This window comes from Rhipicephalus microplus, chromosome 10, assembly GCF_043290135.1.
Source record: "Rhipicephalus microplus isolate Deutch F79 chromosome 10, USDA_Rmic, whole genome shotgun sequence".
NCBI lineage: Eukaryota > Metazoa > Arthropoda > Arachnida > Ixodida > Ixodidae > Rhipicephalus > Rhipicephalus microplus.
In genome coordinates this window covers 26,375,576-26,396,656 of record NC_134709.1, presented here as the reverse complement: position 1 = coordinate 26,396,656, position 21,081 = coordinate 26,375,576, and the positions used below count along the sequence as shown (strand labels likewise).

General features: G+C 48.5%; 1 protein-coding gene across 2 annotated transcripts in view; it reads right to left on the bottom strand.

The window, feature by feature from the left end:
- Window positions 1-2,197: 2,197 nt before the first annotated feature.
- Window positions 2,198-21,081, bottom strand: part of LOC142774655 (uncharacterized) — a 102,807-nt gene continuing 83,923 nt past the window's right edge. For both annotated transcript variants that reach the window (XM_075875277.1, XM_075875278.1), the window contains 2 exons: window positions 5,479-5,828; window positions 2,198-2,619 (listed from right to left, as the gene is read on the bottom strand). In XM_075875277.1, coding sequence (XP_075731392.1) covers window positions 2,350-2,619; window positions 5,479-5,775 — 567 coding nt within the window. In that variant the 5' untranslated portion in view covers window positions 5,776-5,828 and the 3' untranslated portion in view covers window positions 2,198-2,349. The remainder of the gene's footprint in view (window positions 2,620-5,478; window positions 5,829-21,081) is intronic.

The window sequence follows — 21,081 nt, the reverse complement described above, 5'->3', positions numbered from 1 at the left end:
ATGGTAGAAGATTTCTGAACGGAGCGTGGGAGTGTATGTGAAGATGAGGCTGCGTACTCACCAGAAGTGGCTCGCTTCACTACTTCAGTGGTACGGCCTGTGCCAACTCATACGTGTCACCTCATTCACATGAACACGAAAGGGCAGTGAGTATCGACACCTTTGCAAGGCTGGCTTGTCTTGCGTAGCATGTCGTGGGCTTATTGGCAGTTTCAAGATTTCTTACTTAGCGCCGGCTAAAGTGTGCATCTTTTCTATACGTTCCCTGCATTATTTCTAATAGATATAGCCGGGGCAAAAATTGTTCTAGGGAGAACTGTTGTAAGGCTCGCCTACTGTAAATTCATGCTTACATGATCATGCTTGTGTTCTGGAAGCCTGAATGTCAACCGGTGATGCCGCTATTGGAGCTAAGTGCCTCTTGCATTAGCTCTGTACGCACACTGTTGAAAATGGCTCGTGTGATAGAGTCGTACCAATGCGAAGTTTGTTTGACTGAACCTATGAAGAAGAAAGTTAGTGATGATGTCCTTGCCCGATGATCTAGCGATGACGGCGCTCTGCAGCAACAGGCTTTTCCGTCAGTAAAAATATTGAGTTGTGAAATCGAACGAGACCCACGGCCGCGCAGTGTACAATGTCAACACAGTTCCGTTTAAAAAAAGACGTCTATCCAAATACGTGTGCGCCCCTTAGATAAGAATGCGCGTACCATAGAGGAATCAAATAAATGATAAGTACAAGAGCCATGGGCAGGTTGTAAGAGAATATCACAAAAAAAAAACAGAACTTCGATCAAGGTTTCCAAGGGCGTGACCCAGTGACGTCTTCATTTTTAAAATGATAAAAAAACAGCTATAACAACATTGCTAGTTGTCGAGACTGTCACATACCAGTAGGCTGAAAAACACTCAGCACAACGGCACCCTCAAGTAAAAAAGTACTAGACAACAAAATACACGAGCTAGACGCCTTATAGACATCCTAGGCGTACAAGGCGTACTAGACTCATACAGATGGCATAACGAAGGAGGCCCGTACATGAAAATGTGAGCATCGCCGTGAAAGACACGGTATACAAACGCTCTAGGTCACTAATAAGAATTCGAAATTACCACTCTGCTCCACTCAGTAGTAAAAAAAACAACCAAGAAAGAAACGAACGATTTGTTTCATCATTACGATACCGTACGAGCCACGTTTCTAAATATCGAACAGCCAACGAGAAGAACCTGTCAAAACATGTATTGCTCTTGTAGTAGATACTACTAGTATGGTACAACGCACACATGACAGTCTTTTTTGCATTTATAACACGTGGACATAGCGCAACAAATTACCGGAAAACGCCAGCGCTCAACGCCAAAGAATTCCTCTGATAGCATCCACGTGAATGTCGGCATTCAAGGCTCGTACCGGATGGCGCGTAGATTGTACAAAACTAGACAAAAAAGGGACATGCAGATTCAAACGAATAAGGCTAAGGAAGAAATCGGCCGAAGAACGAGGCAACGACGATTGTCTAAGGACATTCAAGTGGGTCATCCAGGTGCACCAAGACGGTTTTAACGCATCTAGTCAAGGCACCACCGGGAGTCACTGTGGAACCGAGGTCTACGTGACACGTCGAAAGACGCCGACACAGGGTGAACCTGGTCGATTCGGTGTGGTCGTCTCGAAGTGCGTCAGTGCAATGGGTTCACATAGGCTTGGGAAGGCCCATTGATGTCGGGCCTCAAGTGAGACTGCTGAAATACACGACGCAGTTCGTCGAACTCGACCACTCTTGGCGTCGCCAGTGAAGCAGTTCAGGTCGCACCGCCTCTCTACCGATAGGTCGTCGTCCCGCAAGTTTTCAAAGTGCGAATGCACACACCGTTCGCGTCTTCTCACCAACCTTAAAAGGACTAGCCGTTCACCACAGAAACCTTTTCACGAACTTTGCGTGTGAATCGGTGTACACGTCCTCGCACAAGCGGGTCCTTTTTTTTTTCGAACACCATTGCGTGCGACCTGTCCAGTTTAACCACTCGCAAAGACCTCACTGGCTACGGGTCCTTGAGGCCAATCTCACAAAAGCTAGGCCTTGCAACTGCGTTAAGTTCATTGACAAGCGTGAAAACACCAGAAAAAAACAAAAGAACATTCATTGCACATTTCTACAAGTGTATAGGATAGACTAATAACAACATTCACGATTCAAAGCATTCGCACCGAGAACTACAAAAAGGCAATATAAAAAAGACAATGATCGCAGCGAACGGCCGCTTGATTCCGTCTCCGCGCCATGATGTCTTGGCGACCCTGGCTTGGCTTGGCTGCTGAAGGATTGCGGCTTTCCTTTGTCTCTCACCGCTTGCCCTTGCCCTTGATGCCGAGAAACTTCCAGAACGAAGGCTGGTTGGACGAGCACGACTCTGTGCGTGTGGCGTTGTTGTTGTCCTCGACGGCGGGCTTGTTGTTCGGCTCCTTGAGCATGTCCAGGAAGGTCTGGTCCGATCGCGCGATTTTGGCCCTCGTCAGGGTGATGACCTGCGGCTGCTGGGCGGAAGGCTGCCGGTTGTGGTTGTTGTTGTTGACCACGTTGTTGCACAGAACCTTGGGGTCCTCCACGAAAGCCTGCGGACAGAGTTGGAATGGTTAGAGAGTAAGCTCAAGGTGTGACGCGAGGGCACGAGACAAGCATATTGTCAGTTGGTCGCGACGGCTAAGCAAGCAATCGCACCCGAAAAAGATTACGCATTACATGGTGAACTTGCGCCCAAAAAAGAAGACATTCAAAGTGCGACGTTATCGGCACGCACAGCAGTCGTCTAATAATCTGATTGTCTGTGAAATGCCTCAGCTTTTATACACCTCTTATCGAAGCACCCGGCGTTGTTGCTGATGCTCATGGTAGCTCTACAATAAAGTTCACCGATGCGACAGTTTGGGAATGCTAATAATCCATTTTGAAGGGAACTCTTGTCGCCTCCGCGCTATCACAATCATCATCATCATCATGACTACGCACATTGCAGGACAAAGACCTCTCCCATGTTCCGCCCGTCGACTCGGTCCTGTGCTTACTGCTGACACTTTATACCCGCGAACATCCTAATCTCATCTGCCAACCTAACTTTGTCTCCCTCTCACCAGCTTACCTTCTCTGGGAATCCAGTCAGTTACCCTTAATGACCAGTGGTTATACTTCTAATCACGTGTTGACAAATATGACAATCACGCGTTGTCAAACACGACGCACTGTCATTGGAAATACAAGAAGATGAAAGGTCCCCTGAACCACTTAGATATTTAGTTGTGTTTGCAGTTGTGCGCAAGCCTACAAAAACCACGAGGCTGCGGGAGTTTGACAAAATACTGCCGTAATGGAGAGTTGCATGCGTTTTATCGTGGAAATGCACCCTAGCTCGTCACGCTCTTTCCTTTGCTACGCTTCGCTCGTTGACTCACTTGTTGTCCTGGCCGGGTGTTCTTACTGGCGGTGCGAGGAGAATAAGCAGGGAGCTCGCGTACCTGCTTGCAGACAGATTCTTTCTGCGGCTGACATGGTCATATTTTAGTGACGTCACGGCCACAACTGGGAATACCTGAAGACTCGAAGGCGAGCCGGGTAATTTTCTTTTTCAATTTCAGAGGCTCCGCGGAGCGTAGTACTTCCACTTTTGGCACTGTTCATTGGGACGGCACTCAGAACTGGTTGCAGGCGTTTTCTTGAAATGTAACTATATATACTAGGTGTTTCAAGAAGCGGTGTGTGAAAAATTTCCGAAAATCAATAAAATGCGATATGTGATTTTCACCTTCACGACTGCTTTTCTTTTTTACTGCAGCGGCAGGTATCTTATGATTGCTAAAGAGATTATTTGGGACTGTAATTAAGACCGTTAAATTAACTAACGTTTTAATTAGTAGAACTAGGCAGTTATGCCAAATGGGAGAATTTAAGTCCTGTATGTGAACAACCCATTGCAGCTTTCAGATTTCGATGAAGTGACTTGTATTAAATATTGCGCAGTGATGAAGTTCACCCGAATTCGGCGGTGAAACAGAAACCGAAATGCCAAAGAGTGTTGCTACTGTAGAGAGGAAGAAGAGTACGTGCCGCAGTGGGTCACGCCTTTAGCAGGAGGAGCCAAGCGCGAGCGTTTGCCCGATTGCTGTGATTCCTGAGTCCGTGCTGCCGCCCGCTTTCCGCGTCAATAGACCTACCGTTCAAGACCTACCACCACTCTGGAACGGGGTTTATTGGCACAAGTAGCACTTGGACGGTAGGTCTATTGACGCGGAAAGCGGGCGGCAGCACGGACTCAGGAATCACAGCAATCGGGCAAACGCTCGCGCTTGGCTCCTCCTGCTAAAGGCGTGACCCACTGCGGCACATATTCTTCTTCCTCTCTACACTACCATATTCATCTGGGATGCCCAGAATAAGGGAGCGTCGTCATGCCGGACACCAACCGACTTCGCGGTGTGGGTGTGCGAGCTGCGCTTGCCGTTATACCACGCATGTCGCACTTACGTTAACAAACGTTGAAGAACTTGCACCGCTGCAATCGCTGTCTCGAACAGTGACGTCAATCAGGTCGTCAGCTAGTTGCGCTCATCGGCGCTTAGTTTTCAGCTTGGTCATTGAAGTTGGTTGAATTTCATTGCGTAACATAATTTACTAGAGGCTGCTTTCACTATATCTTAAAGGTGTGAGGGGTTCTTCCCACGATGTACTCAAATTCCCGCATTTGACATAACCGCCTAAGTCCGCTGATTAAAAAGTCAATAATGTAACTTTATTAACGACTGTCCTAAATGATGTGTTTAAACTTTCTTAATATGGCTACTGTATTTGGTTTTGTTTATTATTTACGACACGCACGTTATTATTCTGTGCAGTGAGTGCGTGTATGGTGCTGAAGATCTAGTTAGGTAACATTTCTTTCGACGTTACCTTTTGCCACCAGCGCCGTGACAATTTTGTATTGTTGCACAAACGAAGAAATAAAATGTCAACAAAAATAGCAGTCGTGAGGGCAGCATGCAAATGTGGCATTTTCTTGACTACTCACAATTTTCGACACATCTCTTGAAACAGCGCGTATATATATATATATATATATATATATATATATATATATATATATATATATATATATATATATATATATATATATATATATATAATGTCCGAGTTCGTTTGGTGCCTTTTTAAGATCACTAACACGTCGTTGTTAGACGGTGTCAAAGACATCAACTTCCTGACGGTATACTAAACGAAATCCTCCCATACATGAACCGACTCCGCCAGATATACATCCATATCTGTTAAATAGAAGCCACATATGCTGACATATATGCTTATATGTGGCCACATATGCTGCCATATATGCTTATATGTGGCCACATATAACCTATATATGGGCCATGTATGGCGCTTCCGTAAGGGCTGGCATTACCTGGGTAAAACCCTGCGCGATACTTCACCTGAGCCAAGTTGCGGCTGATCTGCTTCCGTATTGTCTTCTTCATGGACAGGTGGCGTTCCAGGTGCCGGAAGTCGCGTTCCGTCAGCGCGTTCGGTTGGGGGCCGCCAGGGGTGCCTCCTCCGACGGCAGTCTTGTCGGGGTGCCAATTCTGGTTGGACTGCTGCTGGTTGTTGGGCGCGTGGTGGCGCGGAGCGGGCAGCGGACTGTCCGACTCCTTCCGCCTGGACCGCGGGGAGTGGTCGTAGGCGCGCATGTCGCTGAACACGTCCCGAACGTGGGGGATTCGACGATCCATCGCGGTTTGTCACCGACTCATCAGATTCGTCCTCACTACCAACAGGAAATCGCCTGCGACAGAAGAAAAAAAGACAGAAATATTGCGCTAGAAATATGACCCTCAGCTCGGATCGTCCCCTGATTCAGTCTGTACATACTAATATTGCTGTAAATAAAATGTTACGGCAGGAAATTTTGAGCTCGATGACACTAGCAACAAGGCCCTATGCTCCAACTACCGCTATGATAACGTCACTTTATATCGTATAGGTGCACAGGAAGGTACGACACTATGTCAAAGTCGAACAGGACACATAAGCCGTTATATCTTCTCCCACGGATAAACGCGCGAATTTCGATTTTGTTTATTTTATTCTGCGTCTCCGGCCCTTAGTCATCCTCGAGGGCAACGCCCTGGTGGGTTAAAGTCTTTTCAGCAGTCAGGTTAGGCTTCGAGATACCGCCACACCTCTATAGAGTGAAGCACAACACAGCCCTCGCTTCTCACGCTTTGGCGTGTAGTCCCGAAACAATGATTTTGTATAGGCTATATATATCTACATAGATCTACCCACCGTCCATTGTCACGGGTATTGTTACGCGCTCGCTCCACCTCCCATCACGTGCTCAGTGAAAAGAACTGTAAATGGGAACACGCAGTGTTGCCAGACCGTTTCGTATACGTCAGGCTACTTCGTCTACCACACTACTAGTTTTGCTATTTCGTGTGCCGGGATATTTCTTCGGCCGTTTTGTTTACGGGACTACTTAGCTTGTCGGGCTATTTCATCAGGGAGGGTGTCGAAGCCTTCTGCTTGTTGGCTGCGGTAAATGCGCCCTCTGACGTCACTTTTTTTTCAGCGTCGAAAGGCTTAGTTGTTGCAGCGTGCAAAAGATGGGGCAAGAGGGACAGTTCACAAAAGGTAAATGAACAAGAAGCCATGAACAAAGAAGTGAAATAAAGTAGAGTATTACCACAAGACAGAACAGCCTGGTAGAATATATAGTAAGTACTGTATATCCCGAAATATTGCCGAAAAAAAACTGTGCTGGGCGACAAAAAAAGAAGAGAGAGAGATAGAAAAGCACTGAGTGTGTGTACGTCACGAAGTCGGCCTTGGCAAGTTAAACTCCTTGCGAAGCCACCGGCAGGATCGGCTTTCTTCCCCTTGAAGTATTGGCCCGACACGAACGTGACCTCCGAGACCGGCAGTGCGTTGGTCAAGAATCTCTGTTCGGGCGTGTTGCTGTGCAGTTTCGTGCGCGCTGCAATCGTTCCGATGAGGCGCTTGCGTGTCCGGCTGTTTTCTCTCACGTGTTGCGCTATCTCTATTCTACGCCAGCAGCCGAAAAGGTCCACATACACCCGAAACAGTCCTAGAGGAGCTAGAAATTCGGGGAAATCACTTTATATTCTGCGAGACGATGGTAAGAATAAAGGCTGCAATCCAGAGGAGAAGAGAAAGAGGGGTTAGGTGGGAGAGGGAAGTGATGAAAGGAAACGGGAACAAACGCATGTGTACTTTCGATAAACACACGCGCGTTACACAAGCATTACGCGATTCGCTCTGCGGACCATGGCCGGTGCCGCAGAGTGAACAGATTGCTCAACGAAGACTGTGGCGAGCTCGCGCACGCACGTTCTAATGCAGTGCCCAGCGAGAACTTAATTGCGATTCCAGAGGAGGGTGAAGAGCTAAGCGCGGCAAAAAGGAAAGAGAAAAAGAAAATGGCGCTCCCGCTACCCGAAGACAAAAGGCGATACGTTTCAGCGCGAACTTTTCGTGCGAGCCCCCACGCGGGAAGGCCGATAAACAGGCGGAGAAACAGACGGCCAAAGGCGGAGCAGACGGAACGCGAAGATGGAGGCAGACGCAACTCAGGTGGCAAGCGTGGAATCTCGAGAGAACACAAAAAACACGGAGCGTTAGAGGTCACGCTTCGCGTAGTGCGTGCTGTAAGGGCGCCAATTTGTGAGGAGGTCCACGCGTCTGCGTTATACACACCGGCGTTTCTCAGGCGAATCGCGGCACGCATGCAGTGCCAAGGATTCGAGAAGAAGCAGACGAGACGAAAAACAAACAAACACAAACGCCTTCTGTGGACTGTGTATACCGCGCATTTCAAAGCGCGTGGGCGGACCACTCCCTAAGTATAGCTTCCGCGCGCGCTGAAGTCGTGAACCGGAAGCGACTGAAGACAAGGCCTTCGTCTGTGTTCTTCTTCTGCTTCCGGGGCTAGTGGTGTTTGCGATTCCCTTCTTGTTATGCCGTCAGGAGATTGCGCGCTTCGCTCGTGAGCGGACGAGAAAGGGGGCTGTACGTGCAGCTGTAAAGCCTGACGGACGTAAGAAGCTGGCACAGGACGATTCGCTTCGAATGAGAGCAGACGTCAGATGGAGACAACACGGACGACACTCACGCCGCTTCGCGGCAATTCGAACACTTGGCCGACGACACAGAAGCCGCCTCTGCGTATCCAAATGAAACACAGAAACACAGGCAAAAAGCTCGATCACTGCCTCGACACTGAAGACATTGTTTGTTTCATACCAGCGGATAGCCCGCACCGGCTATCGTTTGCCAACGCAATCGAAGAGTGGTATCACGCAGCGAAATCCATAACGATTCTTAAACACTTTGATGCGTTTCGCCTCCATTAGCTGGTATTCGCTGGAAATCTCGAGCCCGCGTCTTTTGACCAATGGAAGAAGGCTAATGGCGGCGAAAGGCATACAAAAGTATCGTAGAATCGTACGGGAAGTTTTCTGCAATAAGACCCAAACATTATCAACCATGTACTTATGGTATCGTATGTACTAGCCCTGCTTACATCGACCAGCATAAGCCAACATTAGCTACATAGCTCAACCAGTGCTGGTGGACATGCGAGCAAATAGGTTGGTTAATTCGGTCAGAAATGCCCATCTTTCTTAGCTGGAGGTAGTCACACGAAAAGACCCCGGAAGACATTATCTTTAAAGGAACAGACATACATTGTTGAGCTGTAGAAGAATTCAGCTGCCGTGTCTGCTGCTGAGTACAGCGCGCATACAGATTTTACAATCCAAGCTACCGACGCACATATGCCTCGATCAGAAATGTCGAGCCGGTAGCGAACTGACAGTGTCCCCGAGAGGACCAGAAGCAGGACATATGGCGGCTGCGGGCAAAGGCGAAGAACAAGAAAACGAAACCGAACTGCTCATTGCGCGAGACGTTCGGACCGCACGAACAAAGCGGCCAGCTCGCTGGATAAGTGCCGGACAGGAAGGGGGGAGGGGGGGATGATGCCAGCGAAGGCGGCCAGTATACTCCATTGTTCTCGAAGCCCGCTTCTAGCGAGAGAAAGAACGGGCGGATACGTTCGAGTGCTGCTGCGCCGCTCGCCTCCTGCTTTGCTTATATGCAGGCGGCTTAGGCCTGCTTCTGAAGCGCCGGTTTGCCCAGTCCTCGTGTCTCGCGCAGTGTGGATGCCAGAGGATGGAGCGCCGCCGCGCCTTGGTGCGTGCATTTCGTGACTTGGCTTGGATCGAGGGCTGGCTGGCCCGCTTCACCGGCGAGCGTTCGACGAAAGTTCCGTAACGTCACTCTCTTTAAACCGCGCGAACGCTTCGAAACGTTAACCCGCCCAAAGCAGAGTGCTAAGGCGAACTAGCAGGTACATCATAATAATACCTATAGGTTTTACGTGTTAATACTGCCGTGTGATTAGGAGGATTGCTGCTGTGGACAGCTCCAGCAATTTACTGCAACGTCTGGTGCTCTTCAACGTCCACGAAAATCACGCAGTAAACGGGCCGCTATAGCATTGCGTATTTTGTCAGAATGCGGCTGCATGAATCGAAACACGCGACTTTCAGGTGAGCAGCCGAGCATTGTGACTATAACGCTGTGGCAGACCTGCAAGAAGGTGATTAGCATGCATGATGGACGCGGTGGACGACACGTTAGCGTATTGAACGGTCGACTAGGGCGCGTAGACAGGAGGTGGCACTCCGTGAACCCCCCCCCCACCCCCAATTTTTTTTCGCCGCGACATAGAAAGCGAAAAATGACCATTTAAAGGAGGCGTCCCTTTCCAAATCAAGGAGGTGCCCCCCTCCCCCACTCTGAAAACATTTTCTGGCCACGCCCCTGAAGGGGAGAGCAACTTCCAGAAGACCACAAGCAAACAGACTCAGACATTAAAACGACATAAGGACATCACATTGTAAAGCAAGAATCGGATACTGCGTGGGGATGGGTACATGAAGCGTCAGATTCGTCAGTTACAAATTGTCAGCAAACACTTGGGATTAGAAAAAAAAAATCCTTTGACTGTTTTCTTTTGTAGTTCTGGTTTGAGATGCATATACCCTCTTAAACGCTACACATGTACTCATCACACACTCGTCAGATGGAGTTAATTCACCTTTTTAAAGAAAGTAAGATACTTGGCGAGTTTGTACTCAACAAAAGCATTAACACATACTTTTTTTTTCTTAGAGCGAATAAGCTAACCTCCAACGTATACGGCATAAGTTCCGCAGGAACGAGAAAAGCAGGTTTGTGTTGTCGATCACGCTGATAAGGCCTCATGGATTTTTTTTTTTTGGAAAGCGCAGCAGCAAAGAAAGAAAAGATAACACAAAGTGAAAAGCGAGCAATGAAATTGAGGTTACGTCGTGCAGTAATAATCAGCAGTATTTTAGGAGGTCAGTCTGAGGAGGCAAGTCAACAGTGACCACGCACGGTGCCCTTTGCAATCAACCATAACCGACCGTGTGTCGTTATAAACTCAGACGTTCTCGCAGTTTTGTGCATACACGAACTAAGTGCACGGTTTAGAAGATAAGGTCTGTCTTCGGCGGCACGCGTCTTGTCTTGTGCAACCGGGGGCTCACAGTGGGACGACGTTTGTACGCGCAAACGCTGCTGGTTTCGTTTGCACAACCGACGTTTGCTTTCGATTAACAATTTGCAATCGCAGTATAGCCCGCTTCGAGCCTGTCGTTTTATGAAAGGCCCGATGCTCCCCACACGAGGTGACGGCTGTATGGAGACGCCAAGATTGCGACAGCCGACAAAAGCCCGATGAAGCGCTGTTTTCGTGGCAGGGGAACCTCAAGGCGCTTTCCAAGCACTTGCATGCGCAGTTCGGAAGTTTACGCGTGTGGCCCAAGCGACGGTCAGCGGTTAATATATTTCGCGTAATACGAGTGACATAGATATGATGATGATGACGACGATGATGATGATGACGGTCACGACGACGACGATGATGATGATAATGACGATGATGATCAGAGGTGACTGTTTCATTTGAAGCGCGTGGCTGAAGATACTGTGGCCCAGCCCGGTAAAGAGAAAGAGAGAAAAGAAAAAAAAACCCAAAAACAAAAGAGCGCAGGAGGTGGCATATGTGGTTGACACGTTGAAACATAACGTGCGCAACTACTACTGTAATACCGATTACGACATGGCTATAGAATTGCAATGACCGGCACTGTGGTTATTGACCTCACAATAAACTACGCAATCATGTTACCTCGCACATCTTTAGTTATTGTGTTTTCCGTTGTTGCCTATCACGAAGCTTCATTTTAGGATCTCATTTCGCTTAACTAGAATTTATGTTTCAATAAATGTGCAAATAAAAGAATGAAATAAGAAAGACAATTGGATTGAGCGAGTTCTCAAGCAGATAGCTCCGGCAGCGGAAAACGAGGAACTAATGCAATTGAGGAATTGTTTTAAGGCCGCGTATTGTTTCGGACGCGTATTGTTTCGTATTTGTTCTTCGAGATCTTCGTTAGCCGTACGATTCAATGTTTTCAAAAAGAAACTGACTTCTTTCACATATACTAATTTTGGCTAAGTTGAAAAATTGATATATTTTGAAGCTGGCTGTACATCCAGGCCTCCAACTCGGCTTTTGCTAGAGGTCGCAGCGCGCATGCGTTCTTATCCTAGCGGCAAAGTCGCGAAACGGCTTTTGATCTCGGAGGCTGTCCTTCTAGCTATACGAGTTGTACTGACCCATACCAAAACCCTGCCATAACGGGAGAGGGTGGACAGCCCAGTAAAATGAAAATGGCGAACAGCACCGCGTGACACTCTCCCCTAGTAACTATGCGCCCTGAGAATACTTCACCTACTTCGTACTATAACTTGTCACATGTAGCTCTACTTCACCTAAAATAGACATATACTTGACTTTTGTCCATGTCCTTTCAGGTTGATGAGTCAGTTCAGAAGGACACGGTCTCTGTACAGGAAGCATCTGTCCAGCTATTCAAGGTGCTTTGCCGTTCTATTATGTACGTCGTTTTTTTTTTATGTTCTTCGCGCGTATGTGCAGTCTTAAGAGCGAGACAGGTCAGGCTGACCTTTCGGTCAACTCTTTCTTCCTCGTCGGAGCGTTCTACAGTGCGCGGAGCCGACGGATGCTTCTTCGGCAGGCACATTAGGATCCGCAAAGATCGACCGTAAAGAGTACAAAACGACGATTCGACGCATGTCCGACCCGAACAGACCGACGCGTAGTCGTCGTACGGTGGCGCGGATGCCCAATAACTTCCGCTTCGAAATGGCCGGTGTATAGAGCCGTCAACGGCTGTTCGACAGCTTCGTCTACGCTGCGCAACGTTCCTCAAGAGAGAGAACGACGGACAAGCACATAGACAAGAACATCGAGCAGACAGGGGTGATAATGGCGTCACCGTCGGCTTGCCGGGGGCATGGACGGTGACCCCGTACATCGCCGTGGACAGCACAGACCGGAGAGAGACGTTGAACGAAGCGACGATTGCGGCGACGGTGCGACCTCGAGACGACGACGGTAGGCGGCGCGCATGCAGCATTGTGGGACAACCCTGGGAAGAGCAGGCAGGCAGGCGGGCTATTTTCTCGCGCCTTTTGAAGACGCCGCTACGGCTGGCTCCTCGCCGTGACGCAACTAGTTCGCAAGCCCGCTCAGCGCGACCTGATGGCGAGAACTCCCCCCCCCCCCTACCTCCTCCCTTTCGAGTAAAGGCAGGTTGTGGAGAGCGATCGGCGTCGCCGAGCCGTGATTGTATTGGCACGTACCGACTTATCCCTCGCTTAAGATGCGTGTGCAGGGTTTTCAATGAAGGGTGGGGTGGTGGGGGCAGGGGGAGGTTGCTTTAGCCTGTTTGTGGAGGCCATATAAAACGAGCTCCACAGTGAATACAAATATGCAAATGAAGCAATGACATACCTTCACAAAGGCCTGCCATTAGGACCCAGCTTTCCCTAGTAAAGGGGGAAGTAAAGAGCTATTCAATTCAACATCAGGGGTCATTTGTAGTTATTATCGTAAATAAACAAAAAGCATGGGTAGCCGTAACCCTGCGTATTTAAAAATCACACGAAAGGTGTGACTTTCTTGCCTAACCTATTTAATCTAACCTAAGCGTCGCTTCTTCCACCCCCACCCTTTTTACCATCATCACGGGGGGCTATGTCTTCCATGGCATTTTTTTTTTACAGGTGTCGCCATATAGGTTTCCAGTTTTTTTAGAAGCCATGTGGAAACAATGTCATTGTTGGTCGCCAGTTGGACGCCCAACTGGGTGACGAGGCGTGGCATCAAATGGATCGGAACTCATGTCCCTCGTTTTTGGAACAACTAGTTGACGTCAAGAGGGTGTAAGACTCTAAGGGTTGGTTTAGATTTATAGTTGAAAGCAGTGCAAAAGGTGGAAGTGCGTGCCAGCCCAAGACCAGCTGCAGTGCCTTGTCCTGTGATTTTTCTTAGTTTCGTGTTTCCGTTTTTTACAGTGCTTTGAACTTTGAAAAGACGTCAGAAGTGACGCCACAATGTTGCACATGACGTGATAATTGCGACAATCAGGTTACGTGACGTGACAGTCGTGACGATGGTGACATCGTAATTACAATCCAGAAATACTGAAGAGCATTGTTCGTGTGCTGTAACAATAGCATGGTTTTCCACTGATTTTTCCATGTTCGACAAGCGAAATTTGAACGGCAGACAGTTGTGCTCCTATTGTAGACGCATGTACAGTCGGCCTCAAAAATTTACAGGCGTCTATGAAACTTATAAATTTCCGGCAAATTGTGCAGTATTCGATCTAACTGCCCGGTACATGTCATTTGCGCGTTTTACAACAGGGTGGAAACACAAATTATTGGCTGCCTGCAGAAGCAGCGTAAATATTCTGCTTTTGCTTGGGTATCGTGGTCGTTAGACTTTTGAGATTAACTGTATGGTGCTCTGCAGCTTGATTGGTAGCATGCTTGCTTGATTATTTGAAGAAATTCAACTCCTCTTCATATCAGTTAGGCTAGGGGTATGCGATTCCGGCGTGGCCAACTGGAGCTTCAGTCCAGGACGGCCGCGACTATGCTGACTGATGACCTTGGTCTACCAGACTTCGCTGGTCATGCGCAACGCCGCTGAACAGCGCGACCACACTTAGCTCCAGTGAAGTCCTTTCCCCGTTAATCCTCCACCATATCCCGTAATAATTCAATAATATGCGTGTCATTCATGAGGCATACCGGTCATGATCTTCTCGAGGCCCAGCCGGCGTGTCTTTATGAAATCATTCGCTATCGAGGTCACCACTATTAATGCACGTAGCCGCATCGTGCGAACGATGTGGCCATGGCTGACTCATCCCCCATGCGATGTAATCTAACCGTTGGAAACGGACGGCCAGTGCGTCTTGAATGGTGTTGTGCTAGCTGCACGTGATGCTTAAAAAAAGTGTGTGAGACTGGACGTATACCTCACATCTAATGTCCGCGAAAGAGAGCTTGAACTAACTATCCACTGTTAGTTAAAGGTTAATCAGAGATTATGCGCGTTAGAAAGAGAAATCGCTTATACCGAAGATAAACAGGGAACCCGTGGTACCCTCCATTCGGAAAGGCGAAAGAGGTGTAAAAATTATGAGGAATAAGGCGCATAAGAACACGTTGACGCGTTCTTGTAGGCCTTCATTCAGCTTTTCTCGTCATGTGCTTGATCAGTACGATGATTTTTTTTGGGTACCGTAGGCCAGGCGTATTTGCAACGAAGCTGATTTCAATCTAAAGCAGCTTTCCAATCGCAGCCACTTACCTTGGTAATAATGCATACCATTGACTACGATCACCCCAAAGAACTGCTTCCTGACTATATGGCATACTGGCCACAGTCATTAAGACAATTCGTAGTGTCATACCGTGTAGTCTCGGTAAAGGCGTGTTTGCTACCAATGTCCACCGACCGCTGGCACTGTCTAAGGTCGTTGGTCCCGTCAATAGGTGTCTACGATCGTAGGTAAAGACCTTCGTTCTTGACTATGCTCGTTGTTTATGGTGGTCACCAAAGCATTTGATGACGCCACTGACTGATGTCATAGAGCCCTGCTTCGTACATGTCTGTGGTCACCTGACTAAAGCCACATAGCACGTAATTGACTGCGGTCATAGCCATTGATCTGCTTGATTGTCCACCATGGTGGTCTTGAGGTTATCGCACTCGGCTGCTGACTCGAAGATCGCGGGTTTGATACCGACTGCGGTCGCATTGCGATGGAGGAGAAGTGCTACAGGCTCGAGTACTGTGGCATATCATTGCGCGCCGAAGAATGCCAGATGGTCGAAATTTCGGCAGCCCTTCACTACGGCGTTGTTTGTTACTATATCGCGGTTTTGGGACGTAAAACACTCCACATTATTATTGAACTGCTCGTTTTTGTGCGACTCCGGACAAGACGCGCACGTTTGAGAAAGTGCTACACAAGAAGACCGGTCATAAGCGGCCGGCTCCGGAGCCGGCGTTCGTACTGGCGCGATAGTGCGGTACATACCACCCGGAGGCGCTGCGCGACGTTTCGCGTCGCCGCATCGTAAGACGCGGGAGCCGCGCCATTAAGCACGCGGAGGAGCGTCGCTCCTTTAAGGAGCCGAACACAAGACGAAGAAAGAAAGAAAGAAAGAAAGAAAGAAAGAAAGAAAGAAAGAAAGAAAGAAAGAAAGAAAGAAAGAAAGAAAGAAAGAAAGAAAGAAAGAAAGAATAGTGCTACGGAAAACAGCGGTGCGGCAACTCTGCCACCAATGAAGGCCCTGTAGTGCGTATACGCTATGCGAAGACGCGCGTTTGCCCCGGCGGCTATGCGTTCCCAAAGCTTTAACGACTGAGAATCGATCTTCGCAACGCGAACGCTTTATGTTTCGTGCTTTGCGTGTCTTTATTTGCGTCCTTTGTTTTCTTAGACTCCGTCCAACGCGAGTATGGGCGTGAGAGTAGATCATGGACGTGTCCTTTTTTTTTCCTAACCTTAAGCCACGTTACGTGGGTCCGCTTTAATTCGGCGCGTCCGACGCCCAAGGCGTGACATCGTGGCGGCCCCTAAATGGATGACTCACTAGATTGCTTTGGAAGTGGCGTGTACATACGAGATAGGCTTGCGGTAATCCCCGAAGAGCGTAGTATATGACGGGACACTGCGTCGGGGTGCGGAGATCAAATTCCGCTTGAGTTCTTTTTTTTTTTTTGGAAGCAGGGAGTGGTTATACCGGTTTGGTGCGAACGCCGAGTCGTCAAAATTTTCCGAGGCTCTCGTTTGAGGCGAGAAGAGTGGGGAATTTATACATCGACTTCGATCGATTGTGCGACGTGAAACGAAAAAAAAAAGCCAATCCAGGGTAACGACCTTTCCCACATTATTCATGTTATTTCACCCATGCATCAACATCATAATCAGCCAGGTTACCGCCAATCTAGGGTAATGACCTTTCCCACATTGCTTATGTTATTTCACCCATGCATCAACATCATAACCAGCCAGGTTACCGCCAATCCAGGGTAAGGACCTTTCCCACATTACTTATGTTATTTCATCCATGCATCATCATATTCAGCCAGGTTACCGCCAATCCAGGGTAACTATATTACTTATGTACTGATACAAGAGCGGCACCGCCAACTCACCGGCAACTAAAGGTTTCAGCAGAAGAGGTACGAGATCACTAAGTGGCCTCGCAGTCGAAAAAAAAAACTAGAAGGAAAAATTATCGTGGTCAGAAGGTCAAAACAATACAAACGCCTATCTGAGGCAGAGGCTGTAAGGCGAGCATATAGATACAATAGCTTACCACCGCTTCCGCGAATATCCCTCCATAAACCATGCTACATTCCACCCAACTAACTTGTCGTCTGCGTAAGGCATGATCATCATCACTCAGCTTCCAAGCGGACTTCTAGTGCGGCAAGGACTCCTTACAACGTACGCGTGGCAGTAATTCATCAACACTTTTCGCAGTGAAGTTTGGTGATTTCGCACAGTTTACATTTAGCCTAATCTCTTCACTCTCTCGTTATCATGTGCCATGGCTGACCATTTCTTACTGAACAACTTTGTTCTGGGCTCTCCGATACATGACTGCAACTGACATACGGTGTCCAACCTAATCTGATCTCGAAACAAAAATTAGTGTGTGGTTAAACGTGCCGTACGAAAAAACAACCACACAGTAATCGGGGCACACCGCACTGGGGGACTGTAGTATATGGGGGACTGCAGAATAATATTGACCACTACAATGTACCAATAATGACCTGAGGAACTCTAGATTAGTATTGACCATCAGCGATTCTACAATGTACCAATGACGACCTAACATTGCCAGGATGACGAACAGACGGGAGGACCGTCGAGCCACTCAAGACTTGATTGCGACGGTAGCCTGTGACGTTTGAGCGAAGTCTTCACTTAATACGAGCTGTAGACGTTTCACATACAAAGAAAACCAGTGAAACGATTGAGCTGTGAGGATACGTATTGTCACACTCCTTTGTTGGGCTCTGTTATCGCCCCATACACGTATAAGTGCTGCTTTGCGCAAACCGCGCCAATTGACCAAGAACCATGGAGACAATCGCAGAACCGTCCGATGCGATTACGTGCAGAACGCGATTATTACAGATTATTCTGGAACTTACGTGGTCGCTATAGCGATAACGCTGGAATATTCGACGGCACATGCATAAATGCCGATGTGCGTTACCGCTTGTCATTTGATCGACAGCTGACGCTCTGTTGACCGCTATTGGTGTCAGTGTGTTTCTGTAATCTTACTTTTCGTTTACTGGCCACAAGTTTGGCCAAATGAACAGTTTCATCTTGGCCATACCGACTGCTGCCATCGTCAACGTCACGACCACGTGACACCTGGTGGGGGTGTTGCCCTATCCGCGTATACACCGAACGTTTCCCTCCAACCATCAGCCAAGCACCAACCCCGAACAAACCAACGATACCAACCTCGACAAGCGAGCTAGCGTTGACAACGAGAGGGACCTCCAGAGACCCGCAGGTCGCGGGATCAAATCCCGGCTGCGGCGGCTGCGTTTTCGATGGAGGCGTAAATGCTGTGGGCCCGTGTGCGCATATTTGGGTGCATGTTAAAGAACCCCAGGTGGTCCGAATTTTCGAAGCCCTCCACTCCGACGTCTCTCATAATCGCATGGTGGTTTTGGGACGTTAAACACTACAAACAAACAAACAAACAAACAAACAAACAAATAAATAAATAAGTAAATAAATAAATAAGTCAGCGACCTCCACAGGAGTACGGCCGTCAACCCTATCAGACTCGCAAGACTGACAACATGCAGTGACCACCAATGCCAAGATGATGACCGCCCTTGTGCCGCCTGCGCCGATCCTTTTAGGGCTACCCACAAACCACGTGACAATTTAAATCAAGCAGCCATAATGAACAGCGTTCACGGGCTGTAAACGTCCAGGGTCTTGACGAGCTCAAGGTGATGACGGCGTACGCAGGTCATAAGGAAACGCGAGCCGTTTTAACGGCACACTCGTTCGTTGTTCCTCGTGCGAATCGTCGCGCGGATAATGTTTGTTTTCAAACTGTACGCTACGCTCATCCATTGTATGACGGCCTTTATTTATTGCAATAAATGTAGGAACGTCGATTTGGACTGCAAGCACGATTGGCCACCTTGACCCTCTTAATGCTTTACACACGTGAAACGCATTGTTAGTCAACGTTTCCTCTCTCATCTCCTACCCCACTCTCTCTTCCTTGCGCTATAGCCTTCATCGACATCAGTCTTCCCGGAAATCAAGTAAAGATTTCCTGATTGAAAATGGCAGCGGAAAGCGAGAGGCCTTCGTGTCGTGTCGAGTTTATACCGCTATCTCTTTTGTTTTCTGTCCCCCCCCCCTTTTTTTTCAAAATATTGAAACAATATGAAGGGAATTACTTGTTGCCGTTCCCGTAGTTCATGTCTTAGCGACGGTTACCCCTTTCGGCTTGGTTTTCAGGGGTAGAATAATACTTAAGTAAAACTTATTGTGTTACCTGATTGATTTGTGGGGTTAAACGTCCCAAAACCACCATATGATTATGAGAGACGCCGTAGTGAAGGACTCCGGAAATTTTGACCACCTGGGGTTCTTAAACGTGCACCCAAATCTGAGCACACGGGCCTGCGACATTTCCACCTCCATCAGAAATGCAGCGGCCGCAGCCGGGATTCAAACCTGCGACCTGCGGGTCAGTAGCCGAGTACCTTAGCCACTAGACCACCGCGGCGGGGCAATATTGTGTTACCTTGAGTGTGTCGAGTTGAAAATAGGTCATTTTAACACCGCTCTCTAATGTTCGACACATTGAAGCACAATACGCGCGCAGATGTCAAGGGTTCAAATCTCTACCGCGGCACCCACGTTTTTACAGAGGTAAAAACGTGGGTGCCGCTGAAGGCTCGCAGTAGGCGCATATTCTGTCGAAACGATTGCAGGTGGCCGACATTTCAGGAACCCTGCACTCTGGCGTCTCATAATTATATCATGGCGTCTCTCGTAATTGGTTTTCTCATAATCATATCGAGCTCGATTAGTGCTTGCCAAAAACAGCAATTTTTTTCCTTGAAAGAAGGGTTGAAAGGCATTCATCGATTTATGCAGGACCTCTGATGCCTACTGCGCCTAGATTTCGGGCTAGTGAAAAGTTCGTTCCGATTCCATCAAACAGAGTGCAGGTTGTGGTCTGTATGGAATGTCAGTCGATATGTGTTGTTTGCTTGTTCGCTCGTTTGTTTACGCCAGAATAGTCATTACTGTAACGAACATAAAATAATATATACGATACAATAAGAAATGCGGCCTCAATCTGTCTTTTGTCTCTTTTTGGTATCTACCTTTCGAAAAAAAAAACGACGTCTTGCATCCGTCTTCGGCGAGCCACTGATTCGCATAGTTAAAGCTGGCTTCGCCTCGACAGAGAACAACACAGCTCGCAAGCACAACTCCCAACATCATACGAATAGATACAAATACCGTTACTCATGTACTTCTCGCGCACACAGTGGTTTTGTTGGTTATCCTTACGCGGTTTAATCGGCGGGCAGGTATGGGCAGGCTCACTTCACCGCACTGTATGACTATCTAGCGCGCGCCACGCTTAATGACACTTGCATGCTCCCCCCCGCACCCCCCCCCCCATCGCTTCTTACGGCTATTTACCCATTCAAAGCTCTCGCCTCGTTTCTGATCCCGCAGTGTAGATGCGGCGCGACCAAACACCCGACCCGCTCATCAATGACCGATTCCTTCTCAACCGCGAAAACATGTCCGTCGATCGTTCTAATACATGCGCGCTCACGTTCGTATATATGTGCGCAGCGGCGGCATCTCGGACCGAAGAAACAGGCTCGATTCGCTATCAGCCGCGTAAATCTCTGGCCCGAATCTTCGAGGCACCGATTAGGCAGTGCGTCTCCCGATTTATCGAGTCTTTTGTCTGTCTTTGCGATCGCCTTGGCTCACCGGGTTGGCGCCATTCTGCCCGCATGCATGCCCGGCTTGGCGCGCTTCGGGAGTTTGTCGTTTCGCGGGTTTTAGTTGCACGTGCCCGTGGCGGCGGTGTCGGTTTGGCAGCCGAAACCGAGGAACGCAAGGTTCGGCGATGCCCGAGGGTGAGATCACCGCGAACGTTGTCGGGGCAAGCCGAAAACTGCTTTTGGCGAGGGACTTCGGGCGCGAGCAAGGGCGCTCGAGGGAGGAAATGCGGAAGGGGTGTCCCGTCTCGCGAGGTCAGTGTCTTTGAGCCATTCTTACTGCCTGTATAAACTCTGTCGAATGCCGCGCAGTCGTCCATTAAATTATTAAGATTTTACAGGCTGGATCTTTGAGCCGCCGTATTCGGTTGTATAGCCTTGTCGCTTTACATCTCGAACAACTAACCGCCGTATTCACAAACGCTCCTCGACTTGTATTCCGTCCTTCACTTGACTGAGTTGAGAACTGCGCCGCTGCTCAACGGAAATGGACGCTGCG